The following is a 24,625-nucleotide window of genomic DNA, read 5'->3' as shown; positions in this document are numbered from 1 at the left end:
GCACTGTTGAGCCACTGTGTGCTGTTAGGTGCTGTGGACTGAGGTGCTGTGTGCTGTGAGGCGCTGTGTGCTGGTAGGCATTGTGTGCTGGTAGGCACTTTGTGCTGGTAGGCACTGTGTGCTGTGAGGCACTGTGTTGTGAGGCGCTGTGTGCTGGTAGGCATTGTGTGCTGGTCGGCACTGTGTGCTGGTAGGCACTGTGGACTGTGAGGCACTGTGTGCTGTGAGGCACTGTGTGCTGTGAGGCACTGTGCTGTGAGGCGCTGTGTGCTGTGAGGCGCTGTGTGCTGTGAGGCACTGTTGAGCCACTGTGTGCTGGCAGGCATTGTGTTCTGGTAGGCACTTTGTGCTGGTAGACACTGTGTGCTGTGAGGTGCTGTGGACTGAGGTGCTGTGTGCTGGTAGGCATTGTGTGCTGGTAGGCACTTTGTGCTGGTAGGCACTGTGTGCTGTGAGGCACTGTGTGCTGGTAGGCCATGTGGACTGTGAGATGCTGTGTGCTGGTAGTAGTCCAGCAGTTAAGGGATAGAATCATGCACTTTTTTACAAAAGCGCCAAACTTTGTCCAGGGACTCTTTAGGTTATATTAAGTCATGTCAAAGCAGGAGACATTTGATTTTAGCCCTGTATCCTGCTTTTTTTAAAAGGGTGTTTGCATCGTTATAATACAGTGTATATGTTGCTATTCATATGACAATACGATCACATGGTTATTATGTAGGGGGCCAGTGATCAAGACTGGACATTGTTAAGCTGTGGAGAATGGCTACTGCAACTAGTGCAAAGCTATACTGAGCTTATGTGATCATGTATGGTCCGTCGTGCGGCGTCATACGTCGTTGTACATCCTTATACATTAGCAGGGTGGTATGTTTCAAAATGGAAAGAGGTACAGGACTCATTTCAGGCCTGTAGGGATCTTTAACAGGCCTCTACCTCTGAGACATAAAATTAGGTCACTGTGAACTTCCTAGCATGAAAGCTGTAGAGAGTAGTTCATTAAAAATATTCATGAAACATTTGTGCATATCTAGGAGGTTTGCCAACCACGTATTTACAATGTTTTCAGTTAAAAACATATGGTGATAATCATCTTAATACCAATAACATAAAATAATAATGATAACAACAACAACAATAATAAATAATAATGGTTATGGCCATAAAAACAAAATTGATTTCTTGTAATTAATAAAAAAAAGCATTTCTTTCCATTCAAACACTGTTGTTATTTTAGAGTGTAAATATGTTAGAGTGCATGAGTAGCATCTTTCCTTTGCCCTATGCTCGCAAACAGCTATATTGCATAGGTATATTGATATTCACAATGAGTTAGACAATATTTAGTCACTTTCCCTAGATTAACGCTTTTTCTAAGAGTGTAAGCACACTGAAGTACATTCGAAGCATCCATACTTAGCCTTAATACATTTTTCATAACCTTCAAGTTTATATTATGAACTTAAAAAGACATTTGGATAAGAGTTTGTCATGAATTATATGCTGTAGAAGGCTGAAAGTGGTTATTCTCTTAAACCCACGTTTTTAGAGTGTAGACGTTTATGGATTCAATGTCTCCCAATCTTATATACTTCAGGACAGTATAAAGTACCTCTGATAAAGTTTTGGCGCTTTTGTATAAAAGTGCATGATTCCCCTAAAATTTGTCCCTTAGCCACCGGGCTATAGGCATTGTGTGCGGAGAGGGACTGTGTGCTGTGAGGTGCTGTGAGACGCTGTGAGGTGCTGTGTTCTGTGAGGCCCTGTGGAGTGTGAGGCACTGTGTGCTGTGAGGCCCTGTGGACGGTGAGGTGCTGTGAGGCACTGTGTGCTGTGAGGTGGTGTGTGCTGTGAGGCGCTGTGTGCTGTGAGGCCCTGTGGATTGTGAGGCACTGTGTGCTGTCAGGTACTTTGTGCTGTGAGGCGCTGTGTGCTGTGAGGCACTGTGTGCTGTCCGGCGCTGTGTACTGTGAGGCCCTGTGGACTGTGAGGCACTGTGTGCTGTGAGGTGGTGTGTGCTGTGAGGCGCTGTGGACTGTGAGGCACTGTGTGCTGTGAGGCACTGTGTGCTGTGAGGCGCTGTGTGCTGTCAGGCACTGTGTGCTGTGAGGCGCTGTGTGCTGTGAGGCCCTGTGGACTGTGAGGCGCTGTGTGCTGTGAGGTGCTGTGTACTGTGAGGTGCTGTGGACTGAGGTGCTGTGTGCTGTGAGGCGTTGTGTGCTGGTAGGCACTGTGTGCTGGTAGGCACTGTGTGCTCGTAGGCACTGTGTGCTGTGAGGCACTGTGTGCTGTGAGGCGCTGTGTGCTGTGAGGCCCTGTGGATTGTGAGGCACTGTGTGCTGTCAGGCACTTTGTGCTGTGAGGCGCTGTGTGCTGTGAGGCACTGTGTGCTGTCCGGCGCTGTGTACTGTGAGGCCCTGTGGACTGTGAGGCACTGTGTGCTGTGAGGCGCTGTGTGCTGTGAGGCGCTGTGGACTGTGAGGCACTGTGTGCTGTGAGGCACTGTGTGCTGTGAGGCGCTGTGTGCTGTCAGGCACTGTGTGCTGTGAGGCGCTGTGTGCTGTGAGGCACTGTGTGCTGTGAGGCGCTGTGTGCTGTGAGGCCCTGTGGACTGTGAGGCGCTGTGTGCTGTGAGGTGCTGTGTACTGTGAGGTGCTGTGAGGTGCTGTGGACTGAGGTGCTGTGTGCTGTGAGGCGTTGTGTGCTGGTAGGCACTGTGTGCTCGTAGGCACTGTGTGCTGTGAGGCACTGTGTGCTGTGAGGTGGTGTGTGCTGTGAGGCGCTGTGTGCTGTGAGGCCCTGTGGGTTGTGAGGCACTGTGTGCTGTCAGGCACTTTGTGCTGTGAGGCGCTGTGTGCTGTGAGGCACTGTGTGCTGTCCGGCGCTGTGTACTGTGAGGCCCTGTGGACTGTGAGGCACTGTGTGCTGTGAGGTGGTGTGTGCTGTGAGGCGCTGTGTGCTGTGAGGCGCTGTGGACTGTGAGGCACTGTGTGCTGTGAGGCACTGTGTGCTGTGAGGCGCTGTGTGCTGTCAGGCACTGTGTGCTGTGAGGCGCTGTGTGCTGTGAGGCGCTGTGTGCTGTGAGGCCCTGTGGACTGTGAGGCGCTGTGTGCTGTGAGGTGCTGTGTACTGTGAGGTGCTGTGAGGTGCTGTGGACTGAGGTGCTGTGTGCTGTGAGGCGTTGTGTGCTGGTAGGCACTGTGTGCTCGTAGGCACTGTGTGCTCGGAGGCAATGTGTGCTGGTAGGCATTGTGTGCTGGTAGGCGCTGTGTGCTGTGAGGTGCTGTGTGCTGTGAGACGCTGTGGGCTGTGAGGCACTGTGTGCTGTGAGGTGCTGTGTGGCGCTGTGTGCTGTGAGGCGTTGTGTGCTGTGAGGTGCTGTGTGCTGTGAGGCACTGTGTGCTGTGAGACGCTGTGGACTGTGAGGTTCTGTGTGCTGTGAGGCGCTATGTGCTGTGAGGCGCTATGTGCTGTGAGGTGCTGTGTGCTGTGAGGCGCTGTGAGGTGCTGTGAGGCGGTGTGTGGCACTGTGTGCTGTGAGGCGCTATGTGCTGTGAGGCGCTGTGTGCTGTGAGGCGCTATGTGCTGTGAGGTGCTGTGTGCTGTGAGGCGCTGTGTGGCACTGTGTGCTGTGAGGCGCTATGTGCTGTGAGGCGCTATGTGCTGTGAGGTGCTGTGTGCTGTGAGGCTCTGTGTGCTGTGAGGCACTATGTGCTGTGAGGCTGTGCTGTGAGGCGCTGTGTGCTGTGAGGCGCTGTGTGCTGTGAGGTGCTGGGTGCTGTGTGCTGTGAGACGCTGTGGACTGTGAGAGGCTGTGTGCTGTGAGAGGCTGTGTGCTCTGAGGCACTGTGTGCTGTGAGGCGCTGTGTGCTGTGAGGCTCTGTGGCCTGTGAGGCGCTGTGTGCTGTGAGGCACTATGTGCTGTGAGGCGCTGTGTGCTGTGAGGCGCTGTGTGCTGTGAGGCGCTGTGGGCCGTGAGGTGCTGTGTGCTGGTAGGCGCTGTGTGCTATGAGGCGCTCTGAGGTGCTGTAAGGCCTTGTGGACTGTGAGGCACTGTGTGCTGTGAGGCACGGTGTGCTGTGAGGCGCTGTGTGCTGTGAGGCGCTGTGTGCTGTGAGGCACTGTGTGCTGTCAGGCGCTGTGTGCTGGTAGGCACTTTGTGCTGGTAGGCACTGTGTGCTGTGAGGCACTGTGTGCTGTGAGGCACTGTGTGCTGTGAGGCGCTGTGTGCTGGTAGGCATTGTGTGCTGGTAGGCACTGTGGACTGTGAGGCACTGTGTGCTGTGAGACGCTGTGTGCTGTGAGGCACTGTTGAGCCACTGTGTGCTGGCAGGCATTGTGTTCTGGTAGGCACTTTGTGCTGGTAGGCACTGTGGACTGTGAGGCACTGTGTGCTGTGAGGCACTGTGCTGGTAGGCACTGTGTGCTGTGAGGCACTGTGTGCTGTGAGGCACTGTGTACTGGTAGGCACTGTGTTCTGGTAGGCACTGTGTGCTGGTAGGCACTGTGGACTGTGAGGCACTGTGTGCTGGTAGGCACTGTGTGCTGTGAGGCACTGTTTACTGGTAGGCACTGTGTGCTGTGAGGCACTGTGTGCTCTGAGGTACTGTGTGCTGGTAGGCCATGTGGACTGTGAGATGCTGTGTGCTGGTAGTAGTCCAGCAGTTAAAGGATAGAATCATGCACTTTTTTACAAAAGCGCCAAACTTTGTCCAGGGACTCTTTAGGTTATATTAAGTCATGTCAAAGCAGGAGACATTTGATTTTAGCCCTGTATCCTGCTTTTTTTAAAAGGGTGTTTGCATGGTTATAATACAGTGTATATGTTGCTATTCATATGACAATACGATCATATGGTTATTATGTAGGGGGCCAGTGATCAAGACTGGACATTGTTAAGCTGTGGAGAATGGCTACTGCAACTAGTGCAAAGCTATACTGAGCTTATGTGATCATGTATGGTCCGTCGTGCGGCGTCATACGTCGTTGTACATCCTTATACATTAGCAGGGTGGTATGTTTCAAAATGGAAAGAGGTACAGGACTCATTTCAGGCCTGTAGGGATCTTTAACAGGCCTCTACCTCTGAGACATAAAATTAGGTCACTGTGAACTTCCTAGCATGAAAGCTGTAGAGAGTAGTTCATTAAAAATATTCATGAAACATTTGTGCATATCTAGGAGGTTTGCCAACCACGTATTTACAATGTTTTCAGTTAAAAACATATGGTGATAATCGTCTTAATACCAATAACATAAAATAATAATGATAACAACAACAACAATAATAAATAATAATGGTTATGGCCATAAAAACAAAATTGATTTCTTGTAATTAATAAAAACGCATTTCTTTCCATTCAAACACTGTTATTTTAGAGTGTGAATATGTTAGAGTGCATGAGTAGCATCTTTCCTTTGCCCTATGCTCACAAACAGCTATATTGCATAGGTATATTGATATTCACAATGAGTTATACAATATTTAGTCACTTTCCCTAGATTAACGCTTTTTCTAAGAGTGTAAGCACACTGAAGTACATTCGAAGCATCCATACTTAGCCTTAATACATTTTTCATAACCTTCAAGTTTATATTATGAACTTAAAAAGACATTTGGATAAGAGTTTGTCATGAATTATATGCTGTAGAAGCCTGAAAATGGTTATTCTCTTAAACCCACGTTTTTAGAGTGTAGACGTTTATGGATTCAATGTCTCCCAATCTTATATACTTCAGGACAGTATAAAGTACCTCTGATAAAGTTTTGGCGCTTTTGTATAAAAGTGCATGATTCCCCTAAAATTTGTCCCTTAGCCACCGGGCTATAGGCATTGTGTGCGGAGAGGGACTGTGTGCTGTGAGGTGCTGTGAGACGCTGTGAGGTGCTGTGTTCTGTGAGGCCCTGTGGAGTGTGAGGCACTGTGTGCTGTGAGGCGCTGTGGACTGTGAGGCGCTGTGTGCTGTGAGGCCCTGTGGACGGTGAGGTGCTGTGAGGCACTGTGTGCTGTGAGGCGCTGTGGACTGTGAGGCACTGTGTGCTGTGAGGCGGTGTGTGCTATAAGGCGCTCTGAGGTGCTGTAAGGCCTTGTGGACTGTGAGGCGCTGTGTGCTGTGAGGCACTGTGTGCTGTGAGGCGGTGTGTGCTGTGAGGCGCTGTGTGCTGTGAGGCCCTGTGGATTGTGAGGCACTGTGTGCTGTCAGGCACTTTGTGCTGTGAGGCGCTGTGTGCTGTGAGGCACTGTGTGCTGCCCGGCGCTGTGTGCTGTGAGGCCCTGTGGACTGTGAGGCACTGTGCCTCACTGTGTGCTGTGAGGCGCTGTGGACTGTGAGGCACTGTGTGCTGTGAGGCACTGTGTGCTGTGAGGCGCTGTGTGCTGTGAGGCACTGTGTGCTGTGACGCACTGTGTGCTGTGACGCGCTGTGTGCTGTGACGCGCTGTGTGCTGTGAGGCGCTGTGTGCTGTGAGGCACTGTGTGCTGTGAGGCGCTATGTGCTGTGAGGAACTGTGTGCTGTGAGGTGCTGTGTGCTGTGAGGCGCTATGTGCTGTGTGCTGTGAGGCGCTGTGAGGCCCTGTGAGGCGGTGTGTGGCACTGTGTGCTGTGAGGTGCTGTGTGCTGTGAGACGCTGTGGGCTGTGAGGCACTGTGTGCTGTGAGGTGATGTGTGGCGCTGTGTGCTGTGAGGCACTGTGTGCTGTGAGGTGCTGTGTGCTGTGAGACGCTGTGGACTGTGAGGTGCTGTGTGCTGTGAGGCGCTGTGAGGCACTGTGTGCTGTGAGGCGTTATGTGCTGTGAGGTGCTGTGTGCTGTGAGGTGCTGTGAGGCGGTGTGTGGCACTGTGTGCTGTGAGGCGCTATGTGCTGTGAGGCGCTGTGTGCTGTGAGGCGCTATGTGCTGTGAGGTGCTGTGTGCTGTGAGGCGCTGTGTGGCACTGTGTGCTGTGAGGCGCTATGTGCTGTGAGACGCTATGTGCTGTGAGGTGCTGTGTGCTGTGAGGTGCTGTGTGCTGTGAGGCTCTGTGTGCTGTGAGGTGCTATGTGCTGTGAGGTGCTGTGTGCTGTGAGGCTCTGTGTGCTGTGAGGCGCTATGTGCTGTGAGGCGCTATGTGCTGTGAGGCGCTGTGTGCTGTGAGGCGCTATGTGCTGTGAGGCGCTGTGTGCTGTGAGGCGCTGTGTGCTGTGAGGTGCTATGTGCTGTGACGCACTGTGTGCTGTGAGGTGCTGTGTGCTGTGAGGCGCTGTGTGCTGTGAGGCGCTGTGTGCTGTGAGGCACTGTGTGCTGTGAGGTGCTGTGTGCTGTGAGGCGCTATGTGCTGTGTGCTGTGAGGCGCTGTGAGGCCCTGTGAGGCGGTGTGTGGCACTGTGTGCTGTGAGGTGCTGTGTGCTGTGAGACGCTGTGGGCTGTGAGGTGCTGTGTGCTGTGAGGCACTGTGTGCTGTGAGGTGATGTGTGGCGCTGTGTGCTGTGAGGCGCTATGTGCTGTGAGGTGCTGTGTGCTGTGAGGCGCTGTGAGGCGCTGTGTGGCACTGTGTGCTGTGAGGCGCTATGTGCTGTGAGGCGCTATGTGCTGTGAGGTGCTGTGTGCTGTGAGGCTCTGTGTGCTGTGAGGTGCTATGTGCTGTGAGGTGCTGTGTGCTGTGAGGCGCTGTGTGCTGTGAGGCGCTATGTGCTGTGAGGCGCTATGTGCTGTGAGGCGCTGTGTGCTGTGAGGCGCTATGTGCTGTGAGGCGCTGTGTGCTGTGAGGCGCTATGTGCTGTGAGGTGCTGTGTGCTGTGAGGTGCTGTGACGCACTGTGTGCTGTGAGGTGCTGTGTGCTGTGAGGCGCTGTGTGCTGTGAGGTGCTGTGTGCTGTGAGGTACTGTGTGCTGTGAGGTGCTGTGTGCTGTGAGGCGCTATGTGCTGTGTGCTGTGAGGCGCTGTGAGGCCCTGTGAGGCGGTGTGTGGCACTGTGTGCTGTGAGGTGCTGTGTGCTGTGAGACGCCGTGGGCTGTGAGGTGCTGTGTGCTGTGAGGTGATGTGTGGCACTGTGTGCTGTGAGGCACTGTGTGCTGTGAGGTGCTGTGTGCTGTGAGGCACTGTGTGCTGTGAGACGCTATGTGCTGTGAGGCGCTGTGTGCTGTGAGGCGCTATGTGCTGTGAGGTGCTGTGTGCTGTGAGGCGCTGTGTGCTGTGAGGCTCTGTGTGCTGTGAGGCGCTATGTGCTGTGAGGTGCTATGTGCTGTGAGGCGCTGTGTGCTGTGAGGCGCTGTGTGCTGTGAGGCGCTGTGTGCTGTGAGGTGCTGTGTGCTGTGAGGCACTGTGTGCTGTGAGGTGCTGTGTGCTGTGACGCACTGTGTGCTGTGAGGTGCTGTGTGCTGTGAGGCGCTGTGTGCTGTGAGGCGCTGTGTGCTGTGAGGTACTGTGTGCTGTGAGGTGCTGTGTGCTGTGAGGCGCTATGTGCTGTGTGCTGTGAGGCGCTGTGAGGCCCTGTGAGGCGGTGTGTGGCACTGTGTGCTGTGAGGTGCTGTGTGCTGTGAGACGCTGTGGGCTGTGAGGTGCTGTGTGCTGTGAGGTGATGTGTGGCGCTGTGTGCTGTGAGGCACTGTGTGCTGTGAGGTGCTGTGTGCTGTGAGGCACTGTGTGCTGTGAGACGCTGTGGACTGTGAGGTGCTGTGAGGCGCTGTGAGGCATGTGTGCTGTGAGGCGTTATGTGCTGTGAGGTGCTGTGTGCTGTGAGGCGCTGTGTGGCACTGTGTGCTGTGAGGCGCTATGTGCTGTGAGGCGCTGTGTGCTGTGAGGCGCTATGTGCTGTGAGGTGCTGTGCTGTGAGGTGCTGTGAGGCGCTGTGTGGCACTGTGTGGCACTGTGTGCTGTGAGGCGCTGTGTGGCACTGTGTGCCGTGAGGCGCTATGTGCTGTGAGGCGCTGTGTGCTGTGAGGCGCTGTGTGCTGTGAGGTGCTGTGTGCTGTGAGGTGCTGTGTGCTGTGAGGCGCTGTGTGCTGTGAGGCGCTATGTGCTGTGAGGTGCTATGTGCTGTGTGCTGTGAGGTGCTATGTGCTGTGTGCTGTGAGGCGCTGTGAGGCCCTGTGAGGTGCTGTGTGGCACTGTGTGCTGTGAGGTGCTGTGTGCTCTGAGGAGCTGTGTGCTGTGAGGCCCTGTGGACTAAAATAATAATAACAACAACAACAACAACAACAGTAATAATAAATAATAATGATTATGGCCATAAAAACAAAATTGATTTTTTGTAATTAATAAAAAAGCATTTCTTTCCGTTCAAACACTGTTGTTATTTTAGAGTGTGAATATGTTAGAGTGCATGAGTAGCATCTTTCCTTTGCCCTATGCTCGCAAACAGCTATATTGCATAGGTATATTGATATTCACAATGAGTTAGACAATATTTAGTCACTTTCCCTAGATTAACGCTTTTTCTAAGAGTGTAAGCACACTGAAGTACATTCGAAGCATCCCTACTTAGCCTTAATACATTTTTCATAACCTTCAAGTTTATATTATGAACTTAAAAAGACATTTAGATAAGAGTTTGTCATGAATTATATGCTGTAGAAGGCTGAAAATGGTTATTCTCTTAAACCCAAGTTTTTAGAGTGTAGACGTTTATGGATTCAGTGTCTCCCAATCTTATATACTTCAGGACACTAAAAAGTACCTATGATACTTAGTGTAGACGTTTATGAGGCACTGTGTGCTGTGAGCGTGTAGAGCTGGTCCAGTGTGCCGCGACCAGGATGAAAACCACACTGCTCCTCCTGAATCCGAGGTTCGACCATCGGTCGAATTCTCCTCTCCAGTACTCTGGAATAGACCTTACCGGGAAGGCTGAGGAGTGTGATCCCCCTATAGTTGGAACACACCCTCCGGCCCCCCTTCTTAAACAGAGGGACCACCACCCCGGTCTGCCAATCCAGAGGCACTGTCCCCGATCGCCACGCGATGTTGCAGAGGCGTGTCAGCCAAGACAGCCCCACAACATCCACAGACTTAAGGTACTCAGGACGGATTTCATCCACCCCAGAAGCCTTGCCACCGAGGAGCTTTCTAACCACCTCAGTGACTTCGGCCTGGGTAATGGATGAGTCCGCCTCCGAGTCCCCAGTCTCTGCTTCCTCTTCGGAAGACGTGACGATGGGATTGAGGAGATCCCCGAAGTACTCCTTCCACCGCCCGACAACATCCCCAGTCAGGGTCAACAGCTCCCCACCCGCACCGTAAACAGTGCTGGTGGAGAGCTGCGTCTGCCTCCTGAGGCGTTGGACGGTTTGCCAGAATCTCTTCGAGGCCGACTGATAGTCCTCCTCCATAGCCTCCCCGAACTCCTCCCAGACCCGAGTTTTTGCCTCTGTGACCGCACGGGCTGCGGCACGCTTGGCCTGCCGGTACCTGTCAGCTGCCTCTGGGGTCCCACCTACCAACAAAGATAAGTAGGACTCCTTCTTCAGCTTGATGGCATCCCTTACTTCCGGTGTCCACCACCGGGTTCGGGGATTGCCCCCGCGACAGGCACCAGAGACCTTGGGACCACAGCTACGAGCAGCCACGTCAACAATGGAGGTGGAGAACATGGTCCACTCGGACTCCATGTCTCTAACCTCCCCCGGGATCTGGGAGAAGCTCTCCCGGAGGTGGGAGCTGAAGACCTCGCTGACAGAGGGTTCTGCCAGTCGTTCCCAGCAGACCCTCACGATACGTTTGGGCCTGCCAGGTCTGACCAGCTTCCTACCCTCCCAGCGGATCCAACTCACCACCAGGTGGTGATCAGTCGACAGCTCTGCCCCTCTCTTCACTCGAGTATCCGAGACACGTGGCCGAAGGTCAGATGATACGACTACAAAGTCGATCATCGACCTCCGGCTCAGGGTGTCCTGGTGCCACGTGCACTTATGGACACCCTTGTGCTCGAACATGGTGTTCGTGATGGACAAACTGTGACTAGCACAGAAGTCCAACAACTGAACACCACTCGGGTTCAGATCGGGGAGGCCATGCTTCCCGATCACCCCCCTCCAGGTCTCACTGTCGACGCCCACGTGGGCACTGAAATCCCCCAGGAGAACAATGGAGTCCCCAGTCGGAGCGCTATCTAGTACCCCTCCCAGGGACTCCAGGAAGGTTGGGTACTCTGCACTGCTGCTCGGCCCATAGGCCGAGACAATGGTGAGAGACCTGTCCCCGACCCGAAGGAGTAGGGACGCGACCCTCTCGTTCACCAGAGTGAACGCCAACACTTGGCGACTGAGCTGGGGAGCAATAAGCAATGCGACCCCAGCTCTCCGCCTCTCCCCGTGGGCGACGCCAGAAAAATGAATCGTCCAGCCCCTCTCCAGGAGTTGGGTACCAGAGCCCAAGCTGTGCGTGGAGGTGAGCCCGACTATCTCTAGTCGGTATCTCTCAACCTCCCGCACAAGCTCAGGCTCCTTCTCCCCTAACGAGGTGACATTCCACGTCCCAACAGCCAGGGGCTGTGAGCATGGACTGGGCCGCCGGGCCACCCACCCTCGACCACCACCCAACCAGTTTGCCCAACCAGTCCACATGTGTTTTGTGGATCTGGAGAAGGCGTTCCATGTCCCTCGGGGCACCCTGTGGGGAGTGCTCCGGGAGTACAAGGTCCGGGGTCCTTTGCTAAGGGCTATCCGGTCCCTGTACGACCACAGCAGGAGCTTGGTTCGCATTGCCGGTAGTAAGTCAAACCTGTTTCCAGTGCATGTTGGCCTCCGCCAGGGCTGCCCTGCCCCTGTAATTGGCACACACTCTCTGGGCTCCTTTTTTAAATATGGGGACCACCACCCCAGTTTGCAACTCCTTAGGCACTATCCCAGACCTCAACACAATATTGAAGAGACATCTTATCCAAGACAGTCCCTCCACACCCAGAGTCTTCAGCCTTTCTGGACAGATCTCATCAACTCCCAGGGCTTTGCCACTGTGTTGTTTGACTACCTCAATGCCATCCACCAGGGAAATTGATGATGATCCCCTATCAGCTTCTGATAGGGGATCTGCCTCCAGAGTCCTATGAGATAACATATCCTGGAAGGGCTTGTTCAGTTGGATGACTTCCCTGACCACCGATGTCCACCACAGTGTTTGACGGTTGCCGCCCATTGAGGCACCTAACACCTTCAGACCACAGCTCCCCACTGCAGCTTCAGCAGTGGAAGCTTTGAACATTGCCCATTCTGGTTCAGTGCCCCCAACCTCCTGCGTAACCATCCACAGGGATGCCATAAAAGCTCCACCAGAGGTGTGAGTTGAAGATCTGTCAGACAGTGGGTTCCTCCAGATGTTCCCAGTTCACCTGCACTATCCATTTGTTCTTACCAGGTCTGCCCAAAATCCTACCCCACCCTCTGATCCAACTCACCACCAGATGGTGATGAGTTGACAGCTCTGCCCTCTCTTCATCTGAGTGTCCGGAACATACAGCCTCAGATCAGATGATGTTATCACAAAATTGATCATCGACCTTCGTTTTAGGGTGCTCTGGTACCATGTACACATCTCTGCGTTCAAACATGGTGTTCATTATGGACAGTCCATGACTTCCACAGAAATCCAATAACAAATGACCACTTGGGTTTAGATCAGGGAGGCCATTACTCCCCATCATGCCTCTCCAGGTATCTCTGTCATTGCCCACATGTGAGCTGAAGTCCCCCAGCAAACAATGGAGTCCCCCACTGGAGGTCCATGCAGAAATCCAATCAGGGACTCCAAGAAGGCCAAATATTCCAAACTGCCCTTCAGTGCATATGCACAAACAACAGTCAGAGTCGTCCCCCTGCCAACTCCAATGTAGCGGCACTCAGCCAGGGACTTGTGAATATCCCCACAGCCGCCCGGCACCTCACACCTTGGGCAACTCCAGAAAAGAACAAGGTCCAACCCCAATCAAGGAGAGTGGTTCCGGAGCCAAGGCTGCGCATGGAGGCAAGGCCCACCAGATCTAACTAGCAGCGCTCCTCCTCCACAAGCCCTGGAGCCTTCCCCCCATATGACTTTCCCTGACCCCAGAGCTAGCCTCTGCCACCTGGGTCTGGTCTGTCGAGGCTGTCAACTTTCAGTGCCACCCATGGGACAGCGCACCCTACCCTAGCAGTTCTCCCTGTAGGTGGTGAGCCCACAGGGTGGAGATGGAAAGCTCACATACCCTTTTTGGGCTATGTGAGAAGCCTGGCCACCAGGCGCTTGCGTACGGGCCCTCCATCCAAACCTGGCTCTGGGTGCACGTCCCGGGCTTACCCCAGGCTGGGTCATGTTTCCTCTTCCTCGATTTTCCATGGAGTCACTGTGAACCATTCTTAAGGTACAACCACAATTCCAATGAAGTTGGGACGTTGTGTGAAATGTAAATAAAAACAGAATACAGTGATTTGCAAATCCTCTTCAACCTATGTTCAATTGAATACGCCACAAAGACAGGATATTTAATGGACAAAAAAGGAGAGTTCTCTGCACTTCTGTGCAGCAGAAAAAATTCGGTGCAACCAGGTAGGACTGACTTGTAAAGGAGACTGGTGCAACACAGAAATAGGTGCTGAAAAATTTATTAAGGTGCTGAACAAACAAAAGGGACTAACGTTTTGATGTGAGCATCACATCTTCATCAGAGTCCTCTTCAGGACTCTGATGAAGATGTGATGCTCACATCGAAACGTTAGTCCCTTTTGTTTGTTCAGCACCTTAATAAATTTTTACGCACCTATGTCTGTGTTGCATCCGCTGCTTTTCTCCTTTACAAGATATTTAATGTTCAAACTGATAAACTTTATTGTTTTTGTGCAAATATTTGCTCATTTTGAAATGGATGCCTGCAACACGTTTCAAAAAAGCTGGGACAGTGGTATTTTTACTGCTGTGTTACATCACCTTTCCTTCTAACAACACTCAGTAAGCGTTTGGGAACTGAGGACACTAATTGTGAGTGTCATGATTGGGTGTAAAAGGAGCATCCTCAAAAGTCTCAGCCGTTCACAAGCAAAGATGGAGCGAGGATCACTAGTTTGTGAACAACTGCGTGAAAAAATAGTCCAACAGTTTAAGAACAATGTTTCTCAATGTGCAATTGCAAGGAATTTAGGGATTCCATCATCTACAGTCCATAATATAATCAGAAGATTCAGAGAATCTGGAGAACTTTCTACACGTAAGCAGCGAGGCCAAAAACCAACACTGAATGCTCGTGACCTTCAGTCCTCAGGCGGCAGTACTTTAAAAACCGACATCATTGTGTAAAGAATCTTATCACGTGGGCTCAGGAACACTTCAGAAAAGCATTGTCAGTTAACACAGTTTGTCGCTACATCTACAAGTGCAAGTTAAAACTCTACCAGGCAAAGTGAAAGCCATACATCAGCAACATCCAGAAACACCGCCGCCTTGTCTGGGCCCGAGCTCATTTGAAATGGACAGACAGAAAGTGGAAAAGTGTGCTGTGGTCTGATGAGTCCATGTTTCAAATTGTTTTTGGAAATCATGGATGTCTTATACCCCGGACAAAAGAGGAAAAAGACCATCCAGATTTTTACCAGCGCAAAGTTCAAAAGCCAGCATCTGTGGTGGTATGGGGGGGTGTGTTCGTGCCCATGGCATGGGCAACTTACACATCTGTGATGGCACCATCAATGCTGAAAGGTACATCCAGGTTTTGGAGCAACACATGCTGCCATCCAAGCAACATCTTTTTCAAGGATGTTCCTGTTGTGCTGTTTATTTCAGCAAGACAATTCCAAGCCACATTCTGCATGTGTTACAGCAGCGTGGCTTCATAGTAAAAGAGTGCAGGTACTAGACTGGCCTGCCTGCAGTCCAGACCTGTCGCCCATTGAAAATGTGTGGCGCATTATGAAGCACAAAATACGACAACGGAGACCCCGGACTGTTGAACTGAAGTTGTACATCAAGCAAGAATCGGAAAGAATTCCACCTACAAAGCTTCAACAATTGGTGTTGTGTACTGTACTGTGTACTGTGAGGCACTGCTGTTTTGTGTCAAGTGGAAAATAGAGTTTCTAGTAATCTTGCATGTAATTTTGAAGCCAAGGTTCTACTTTCCAAAATACATGAAATTTGAAAATAGTGAACAATGAAGTTGTTTTATGAGATTTCAAAACAGCAGTTTTGCATTTAAAAAGAACCTTTTAAAACAATCTAATATCCATTTCAGATGAGGAACCTGCAACAGTCATTGCTTTATACTCAGTAATCTTATGTCATGTAAAATGCACTGTAGCAGCTTGTGTATTCCTTTAACTCTTGATAATTCAGTCCAGTTTCGAAGTTTTGAATTTTAGCATATTTAATCTGATAACATCTAAGTGTCAAGCACAGAAAATAGTGAAGAAGCAGAATGAGAAAATCTTTCCCAATGTATTTCCAGTTTAAACATTTATGATGAATTCTGCGTAACAGGTACTGCGGCACACTGACGTCCAGGAGGTCATGTGTTTTTTGTGATGACTCACCTTGCTACATTATGAAAATCCCATCGTTAAATACCCATCGTTAAAGCTCTGTCCTATCATATAACTTTGTGAAATCCAAGTCCCCCGGCACAACCTTTGAACGTAATAAAATCCAAAGCAACACCACAATGAACAATGGTCTCTAGAATTCCTATTTAGTTAATGAATAGCTTTGTGACACAATGTCAACAAAAACTCAACATCAACACGTTTGCAAAACTTGTCTATACGTATAAGCATTAGCCATACTTTTACCATGGAGATTATATGTTCACTTATATCAGTTAGTTGTACGATTGTAAACGTTGGCCAAGAAAAGCAGCAGCACACAGCGGGGTCAAGGACTGCAGACATATACACGACATCACCGTAGTCCAGTACAGACAAGAAGGTAGCAGTTATCAGGAGCTTCCGGGCTCTTAAGGAAAAACATGACTTATTTCTATAAAGGAAGCCTAGCTTCACCCTTAATTTGGAGATCAAGTGTTTATGATGAACTTTAAAAGAAAGCTCCATGTCAATAATTAATCTGAAATACTTGTAACTGCTGACTTGCTCAAGAGTTTTATCTCAAACAGTATTAATTAATGGTTATATTCTCCAAGGAAACAGGAGACTTTGAAAAAACATTATTTTGGATTTTTCAGTATTCAAGACCAGTGTGAATTTCTCCAGATGACACTGCACTATGTCAAAAGTGGAGTGCAAAAATTCAAATGCCTTTTAACAATAGATTTAACAATACATTGTTAAATTTTGGTGACTATATTTGACCAACAGCTTTTTATGCACAGGCAACAACTGTGACAAATAACACAGAGGATATCTGATGTCACAGGTAATGAAAATGGCAGCTTTATCAACTTGAAACTAGCAATGACAGCTGTGCGCTGCATTATTTGTTGCAATAAACTGCTTGTGCTCATTATGAGCTGCTTTGTGCTCTGCTTTAGGCCCATTGACACGTAGCACGACTTGATTCATGCACTAGCATGACCTGTGTCGTGCTGGAGAGTAAACTCATCTTTAACGGGTGCAGACAGGATGCGAGAGGGGCGCCGGTGCATGCTATTGCGCACAGAGAAATGTTCAAAAAATCCTTCACGCATAAATGTCGTGCTACGTGGCGCAATCTAATTGCCAACACGACGTGCCGCTCATCAATTGGAGTAAAGAAGAAGTGAACAGAGCGATTGGTGAAGTCAGTGGATCGCATCAGAGCGCAGCTTGTCTGAAGGATTATAACAAGATGTTTAGTCTGTTATAAACATACTTTAACAGCTGCACACAAGAAGGAAAGAACACTCAACTCTTTTACGAAGCCATGGCAATGTATACATGACAAATAATCACCTTTTTAGATGGAACCAAATGCTTTCTGCAGTCTTTTAGGCATGCGCGTGTGCGAACAGCTGCAGCTGAAGGCTCCTCTGTATTTCAGGAAGCGATTAGAGCCGTTTTCAGTGCCCAATTTGCAGAAAAATAATAATCTGCCACGAAATAATTATTTTATATACACAGCATCCAGCGAAGAGCACGTGGCAGGTGGAAGAACAAAGAACAGCATCCACATGGGATCACAGCGGGTGGAATCATCACGATGACGTGCTTGCTAGTTCCTGAATAAAGTTATGCTACGTGTCACCGGACCTTTTGTGTACTACATTGTGCTCTGCATTACCTGTTGCATTGTGCACTGCATTTTGTTGTTGCATATGCTACTCCATCGTGTGCTGCACTGTGCATTGTCTTGATGAGCTGCAAGTGATAATCTCATAAATTAATATACTGATATGCATTCATCATACATATTCCATGCTGACGCGTAATTAATGAATAAAGCCTCCAGTACCCTACGACCCGATCCTGGATAAATGGTTGAAGATGAGTGAATGAGCTTCCAGTTTCTGTTCCCGTTTATTTCAGAATACCTTTGTATTGAAATGCTCCACAGGTATTTGTTTTTTAGAGTGATACATAAGTTTGTTTTGTCCTCACCCAGAGTGGCTAACACACCACAGGCAGCCCAAATAAGAAGGCATGGTCCCACAGCTCCAGAGTTCAGCAGCACAGACTTGGGAGAAATGAAAATTCCTGAGCCAATTATAGTCCCAACGATCAGACAAATGCCGCTCAGCAGACCAACCTGGGCTCACACAGAAAGAGACGTATTCTATCAGAGTTCAGTTAATTTCATCTCTAGTGCTTGTGTACCACCCCGGGCCATGCAGCTACTGAGTATGATCTGTGTTTTGGTTAGGGTGGTATCCTGTTGAGATTAGCAGTTACAAAGTGAACCCAATATGCAGGCAGCCAAACAGGAGGTATGGTGAAACAACAGGGTGATTTATTAATCCAAACAAGTAAAAAACAATACAACAACCATAGGAGTATAAAGGGGGAAAAGGGAGTCCAAATCAAACATAAGACAAAGTCTAACCACACAGGAAACACAACAGAGGTAAAGAAAGGATTAACACTAAATAAACAGGGCAGGGCTACACAGAGGAGGCGACAAAGCCAAACAACATATTTACAAATCAAAATCACGGGAGGAACCAACGGTAAGGAACTAACAATTAAAAAGGGAACATGTGCAGGCTTAAGTACACAGAGGATGACAAACAAACAAGCAAAAGGTGTGGAGTGCGACAATAGTGGAAACCAGAAAAAAGACGCACATGAACATTCATGCAGAAACTAACAAACACAAGGTGACTCAACACTCAACCAAAATCCAAGGGATGAATGGAATGGAAAAAAACAACCAGATAATAATACACAACCTCAACAAAACCATCAAATATCAAACCAAGAAAAAAAAATGCAGAAAAGTAACATGGAACTCAAAAGTGAATAAAGTGCTGCACAGGGAAACAAAACATAATTTGGAGTGATTTCTGTTATGATTGTTGCTTTGTTTAGTCTTTCCTTCATTATGGGACAAATCTTGCGAAAAATTTGTCTATGTATTTATATCCTGCAGCTCAATATTAGCCTCATTTTTGGTTTGTGGATTAATTTCTTTTTTTTAATGTCAACTGATTCTTACCAATTTACTCCTGCACAGGAGCTCAACTTAAAAATGTTTTATTACACTGAACATAGATTTCATAATATTGAATGTAATGTAGATCCGGATTGTTTTTTCTTAAAAATATTACTCATTGCAATTTTTTTTTTTTGAAGAACATTTTTTTCTGTGTTAAATGGGACATTCTTTATTATACAGTTTAATAGCAGAAGTCTTTCTATGAACTCATCAAAAATTCAGGATTGTATAAATAATGCAAATAAGCATTTTTCAGTTATTGTGATTTCTAAGATGTGGTTGAAAGATGAACACATTGACACTGTCCAGTTTGAGGTTTATCTTTGTTTTGCTAGGAATAGGATGAACAAACAGGGAGGTGGTGGTTTTGCACTTTATGTTAGTGTCATGTATTGTATTATGTCTCATTATTGTGCTTGAATTAGTTCTGTCATCATGTTCTGATATTGTGCTGTTGGGCTTTGTTTTTTGGATTATGTTATTTTTCTGGCTGGGTGTGTCTTGCTTGGGTTTTCTTGTCCCCATTTCTCTTGTCTACCTTTCTTCGAGCTTGGTGGGGTGTTTCACTCTGGTTGGGTCACGCCCTGTTCTGGATCTTTCCGCAAGTGTTTCCTATCTACAGCTTATCAATCAATCAATTCAATCAATTTTTTTATATAGCGCCAAATCACAACAAACAGTTGCCCCAAGGCGCTTTATATTGTATGGCAAGGCCATACAATAATTATGTAAAACCCCAACGGTCAAAACGACCCCCTGTGAGCAAGCACTTGGCTACAGTGGGAAGGAAAAACTCCCTTTTAACAGGAAGAAACCTCCAGCAGAACCAGGCTCAGGGAGGGGCAGTCTTCTGCTGGGACTGGTTGGGGCTGAGGGAGAGAACCAGGAAAAAGACATGCTGTGGAGGGGAGTCCATCACTGGGAGTACTTAAACACCACTGGTTGCACTGTTTTTTCGCCTGATCGTTGTGCCCTGTGCCATCGCTTGTAGCTCTGTTCCTTGTTTAATCTAAGTCCTGCTTCCACGTTGTGTTTTGACCACCTGCCTGTTATATTGACCATGCCATTGCCTGATGTTTTTGATTTGTTTGCTTTTCTTGGACTGCCTCTCTGTGTACTGAACCCTGCTGAGCCCGTCAGTAAACGCCTCATTGAAGCAGAGCTACATTGTCGAGTCCTGCATTTGTCTCCAGCCTTCTTTGTCCGACAGTTCTGATAGTTCTACTTCTCACTGTGAAGTTGCTCTGAATGTGTTTTTCTTTGGAAAATATCATGGACTGTGTTTCTGTGGGAATTAAATCAAAAAACACAATTATAAGCTGTGTCTACAGAGCACCAGGATAAAACATAGACATTTTTGTGGAAAAGCTGACTGAGATGTATAACTTTATTAAAAATAATAAGCTTTTATTTGTTGTGGAGACTTCAACATAGACTTTTTCAATTCCCATTGTCAAATACATACAACTGAATTTATACATTCTGTTTTGTATCATCCTCTGTGTATCTACTGATTTCCCATCCAGCTAGGCTAACTACAAACCAGTGTTGTATAGTAACAAAGTAAAAATACTTCACTACTGTACTTAAGTACGTTTTGGGAGACTTTGTACTTTACTTGAGTTTTTTAAATTCAGCTTACTTTCACTACTTCACTACATTTCCGACCTTAATTGCATACTTCTACTCCGATACATTTTCTATGCGCCATGCCATTACTCATTACACTAAAACATACATGTCAACCTATACGGATTGTCCGTAAATTATACGGATTTTTCCGAGTTTCAGAATCATACGTAAGTACAAATAAAGTCTTACGGATATTCAGGGTTTGGTCTGCAGCGTGTTTGTAATCAACCGTTTCTGCAGCGTGACTCCACTTTGATGCATGAGTCATTGAAGCAATGCTTCGAACCACTAGTTCGTTGGTTCTTTGATTCGCTGCTCTTCAGAAACGCCAAGTGCGCTTCTTAACTCCTCTCAAAGCCATTAAAATACCGTGAGTCGCTTTTGTGTGGATTAAAGTCACTAACTGGGACTCATCTTGCTGCAGTCAAGAAATGAGAATCGTCCTCCGTTCCGTGCGTTTGGAGCCGCGCAACTGTGTGGCTCTCTGATGAGACAGACGGAGTCCAGTCGGAATTAATAACTTCAAATTTCCACTTTAAATAAAATGACACCTCTTTCCAAACGCTGTAATACAGAAAATAAACTACAATCTTGTCTTCCCAAAATGAGACGTCTTGTGTTGTTTATGAATTAAACTGATGCTGACATGCAGCACAGCCAGCTGTAAGAGCTCAGCTCAGATATATGGAAAGACATTCATGCCAAAATGTCTGAAAGGAAATGCTTTTGACAAAAACTACAGATTTTGTTTATTCCTATTTATGTCCAGAGATCAAAGATCCACCATGTAGAGTTTATTATGTCCAAGGTTTAAGGATCCAGTGACCAATTTCATATTTATTTACTTTAAGACTCAATAAAATGTTGTTCAATTCAGTTTCAATTTAATGGGCTTATAAAGCGACAAATCACAACAAAAGCTGTCTCAAGGCACCTCACATAGAACAGTTCAACATAAAATAGTTAAAATAAACAAATAAAAATTCAAATACATAATTACAAACACAAGTAAAAGATTAAAACAGATAAAAAATAAAAACTAGTCATAAGAAAGACAATTAAAAATGGGCTTTAAAGCTTGACTTAATTAAAAATGTCCACAGACTCCAACTGCCTCATGGTCGCAGGAAGACCGTTCCACAGAGCGGGTGTACAATAAGAGAAAGCTCTTTGACCTGCTGACAGAGAAAACCTGTAAAGCCTATTTTAGTACACAAAAAAATCACAAGAGGTATAGATATGGGAATTGATAAGGAATCAGAATGATAAGCGGAATCGATAATGGTATCTATCGATAAAATCTTATCGATACCCATCCCTTATAAACCCAGGGGCGAAGTCGAGGATCATTGACATGCCCGTCTGCAACATTGGCACTGGTGAGGCAATTTTCGATACACTTGATGAAGTTCTGAGGTATGTTTTATTTTCTTCATTATATTCAATTTATTTTTCATGATTTTATTAATGTATTTCCATTAGTAACACACAGTTCTTGTTTCTGTAAGAAATAACAAAATTTGACACATTCAGTTCTATTGTTTCTGTGTAGGCTCTCAGTTGTCCAGGTGGTTTCCATAGTAGAGAAGCTTGAATCTTCAACTGGACTGGGTTGCTTGACGTGAGGACGTTTCGCTTCAAATCACAGAAGCTTCCTCAGCTAAAATTCTTGCTCTGGTAGTCTGACTTCTGTCTTGACTCTTGTAGAGAAGAATAAACCAGAAGCCAACAAAAGCTGGAGTTTTTAACCTAACCAGACCCCTCCTACCGAGAGGCCGACTGCTATAGGCTAGTGACTAAACAATAGCTCTAATTAGCACCTATTGTGCTCTAATTAGCACTCTGCTAATGATGGGATGGAAGCCTCCCCTGGAAGCCTCCCCTGATGGCTCCCTTGACGACTCTCCAGATGATGTGAATGACTCAACACTTGAGACATGAGACTCAACACTTGAGACATGAGACTTGACACTTGAGTCATGAGACTTGACACTTGAGTCATTCACATCATCAGGAGAGTCGTCAAGGGAGCCATCAGGGGAGGCTTCCAGGGGAGGCTTCCATCCCATCATTAGGAGAGTGCTAATTAGAGCACAATAGGTGCTAATTAGAGCTATTGTTTAGTCACTAGCCTATAGCAGTCGGCCTCTTGGTAGGAGGGGTCTGGTTAGGTTAAAAACTCCAGCTTTTGTTGGCTTCTGGTTTATTCTTCTCTACAAGAGTCAAGACAGAAGTCAGACTACCAGAGCAAGAATTTTAGCTGAGGAAGCTTCTGTGATTTGAAGCGAAACGTCCTCACGTCAAGCAACCCAGTCCAGTCGAAGATTCAGTTCTATAAAATTCAGCTTGACGCATGAATACTAGATCTCTATTGTTTGAAATTCAACTGTGAAGGAAATACTAATGATCCTGACTTTAATGTCATTGTGGCAATTCATAATATGTGAACAAAAACCCAGTTATGTGATACCGCTATGCAGTTGTGTGTACTGTAATAAAACTGATTTTGGTGCAATTTGGAGGTTATAAGGATTTTGTGTTGATTTTATGGATTTTCTCACTTGGTTATACAGGTGGATCCTCAAAGGGGTTGACATGTATGCGAAAAAAGTCATGTTTTCACCCAGAGACACCATTGATTACAAGTGACTGCAATGAAGTCAGGCAGATTTGTCATGAGGCATGTCCGGTAGGCTTTTTTGCAGTTGCGCACTTGGGAGGGTGTTTGTCAGGAAAATGATCATTTCTCTACATTGATTACAGACCTGCAGCGGGTCTGTAATCAACTTTTCTGTAGCAAGGCTTTGATTTTAACCTTGAACCAATCGAAGCAGTGATTCGCAGAGCGAAGTAATGCTTCGATCTAGGATTCGTGGAGTCATTGTTTTTCCCCGCTAAAACCCTGAAGAGCATATGTCTGTGAGTAATATTTAATATTTTTATGTTAAACTGACCTGTTATGGTCTTCTGAAACAATTGACAGATGTATTTTATAACTTAAAAACAGGACCGATGCTAATGCGTTAGCATGTCTATGGTGTTTTCAATGTTAAAGTTAGCATTAAGCTGTTCGCATCAGCACGTTTGTGTTGATTTGTTTTCTGTATAATTAATGGCTCTGCGTTCGTTGTCGTAAAAGAGTCAAATAGTAATTTTTTTAATTTATTTTTATTCATATATTAATAATAGCAACAACAATAATAGTCTACATAATAGACAATAATAGTCAATAATAACAGACTAATAATGTTACAATACAATTTTAGAGAAAGAGACAAAAAGAACCTAATGAAAGAAAACACAACAGAAAAGATAAAACCAAGTAACAATGAAAATAACTATAAATAGCTGTTTCCTGTGAACACCTAGTGAGTAGCCTACTCTCGTTTAGGTTTTGAAACCTTGTTTCTGAAGTGTTTTTGTGTGATGTGCACAATTTTCAGTATTTTGACTAACACTACCAGTCATTTACAAGCCTAGATAAACTTTGTAATATAAAAAAAATCAGTCCTTTTTTTATTATTAACATTTACTTGTACTTTTACTTTCAATACTTGAGTACATTTAGTTGTACGTTACTTGTCATACTTAAGTACAATAAATACTAGATACTTTAAGACTTTTACTTGAGTAGCATTTCAATCAGTGACTTGAACTTCTACCAAAGTCATTTTTTAAATGGGTATCTGTACTTTTACTTAACTGTGATTTTCCGGTACTTTATACAACACTGCTGCAAACACATCGACACTTATTGATAATATATTGACAAACATTACCATGGGGAATTTAGAGGGGGACTATTTATTAGTGACATCAGTGATCATTTGCCGGCTTTTGTAGTTTTCAATTCTTTAGTTGATAAAATTGACCATACTGAAATTACACATTTCAAAAGGAAAATAACAGAGGAAACTTTGGAAAATTTTATAATGGATTTAAGGAATCAAAACTGGCATGACATTGATATTGAGGGCATTGATCAATCTTATCAATCTTTCATTTCTATTATTTCCAATTTATATTATAAACATTGCCCTTTGGTATTAAAAGTTGGAAATAAGCAAAATGTTGACAAACCTTGGATCAATAAGGGATTGCAAAATTCATGTAAAAAAGAAAATTTTTCTGTATAAGCAGTTTTTAAAGCTAATGCTGCGTTCACACCGGGCGCAATCAGACGCTACAAATTCGCAGGGGGTCATGTGGCGACGGACACGCCTCCTTCGCCCGGTGTGTCACTCTGCTTTTGCTGCAAAAATTCGCCCCAGTGCGTCATCAAATAGGAGGAGCTTCCATTCCGCTCGCCGGCTCCGGTTGTCAGTCAAGTTAACATGACGGACCTTGATCACACGGACTGAGTTGTTGTGGAAAGCTCCCAATACAGGGAATATCATTATTTGCTGCAGGAGCTGCGTCTGCATGACGGCCACTTTCAGCAGTCCTTCCACCTCTGCGGACCCAGTTTGAGG

General features: G+C 46.8%; 1 protein-coding gene across 1 annotated transcript in view; it reads right to left on the bottom strand.

Moving 5' to 3' along the window:
• slc7a9 (solute carrier family 7 member 9) overlaps window positions 1-24,625 on the bottom strand; it is a 131,090-nt gene that overhangs the window by 75,337 nt on the left and 31,128 nt on the right. Inside the window, exon 2 of the mRNA XM_034188337.1 lies at window positions 17,468-17,615. Within this exon, the coding sequence (XP_034044228.1) occupies window positions 17,468-17,615 (148 nt within the window). The remainder of the gene's footprint in view (window positions 1-17,467; window positions 17,616-24,625) is intronic.

This window comes from Thalassophryne amazonica, chromosome 2 (genome assembly GCF_902500255.1).
Source record: "Thalassophryne amazonica chromosome 2, fThaAma1.1, whole genome shotgun sequence".
NCBI lineage: Eukaryota > Metazoa > Chordata > Actinopteri > Batrachoidiformes > Batrachoididae > Thalassophryne > Thalassophryne amazonica.
Note: the sequence above shows the minus strand (reverse complement) of the source record. Positions and strands in the feature narration are given on the sequence as shown.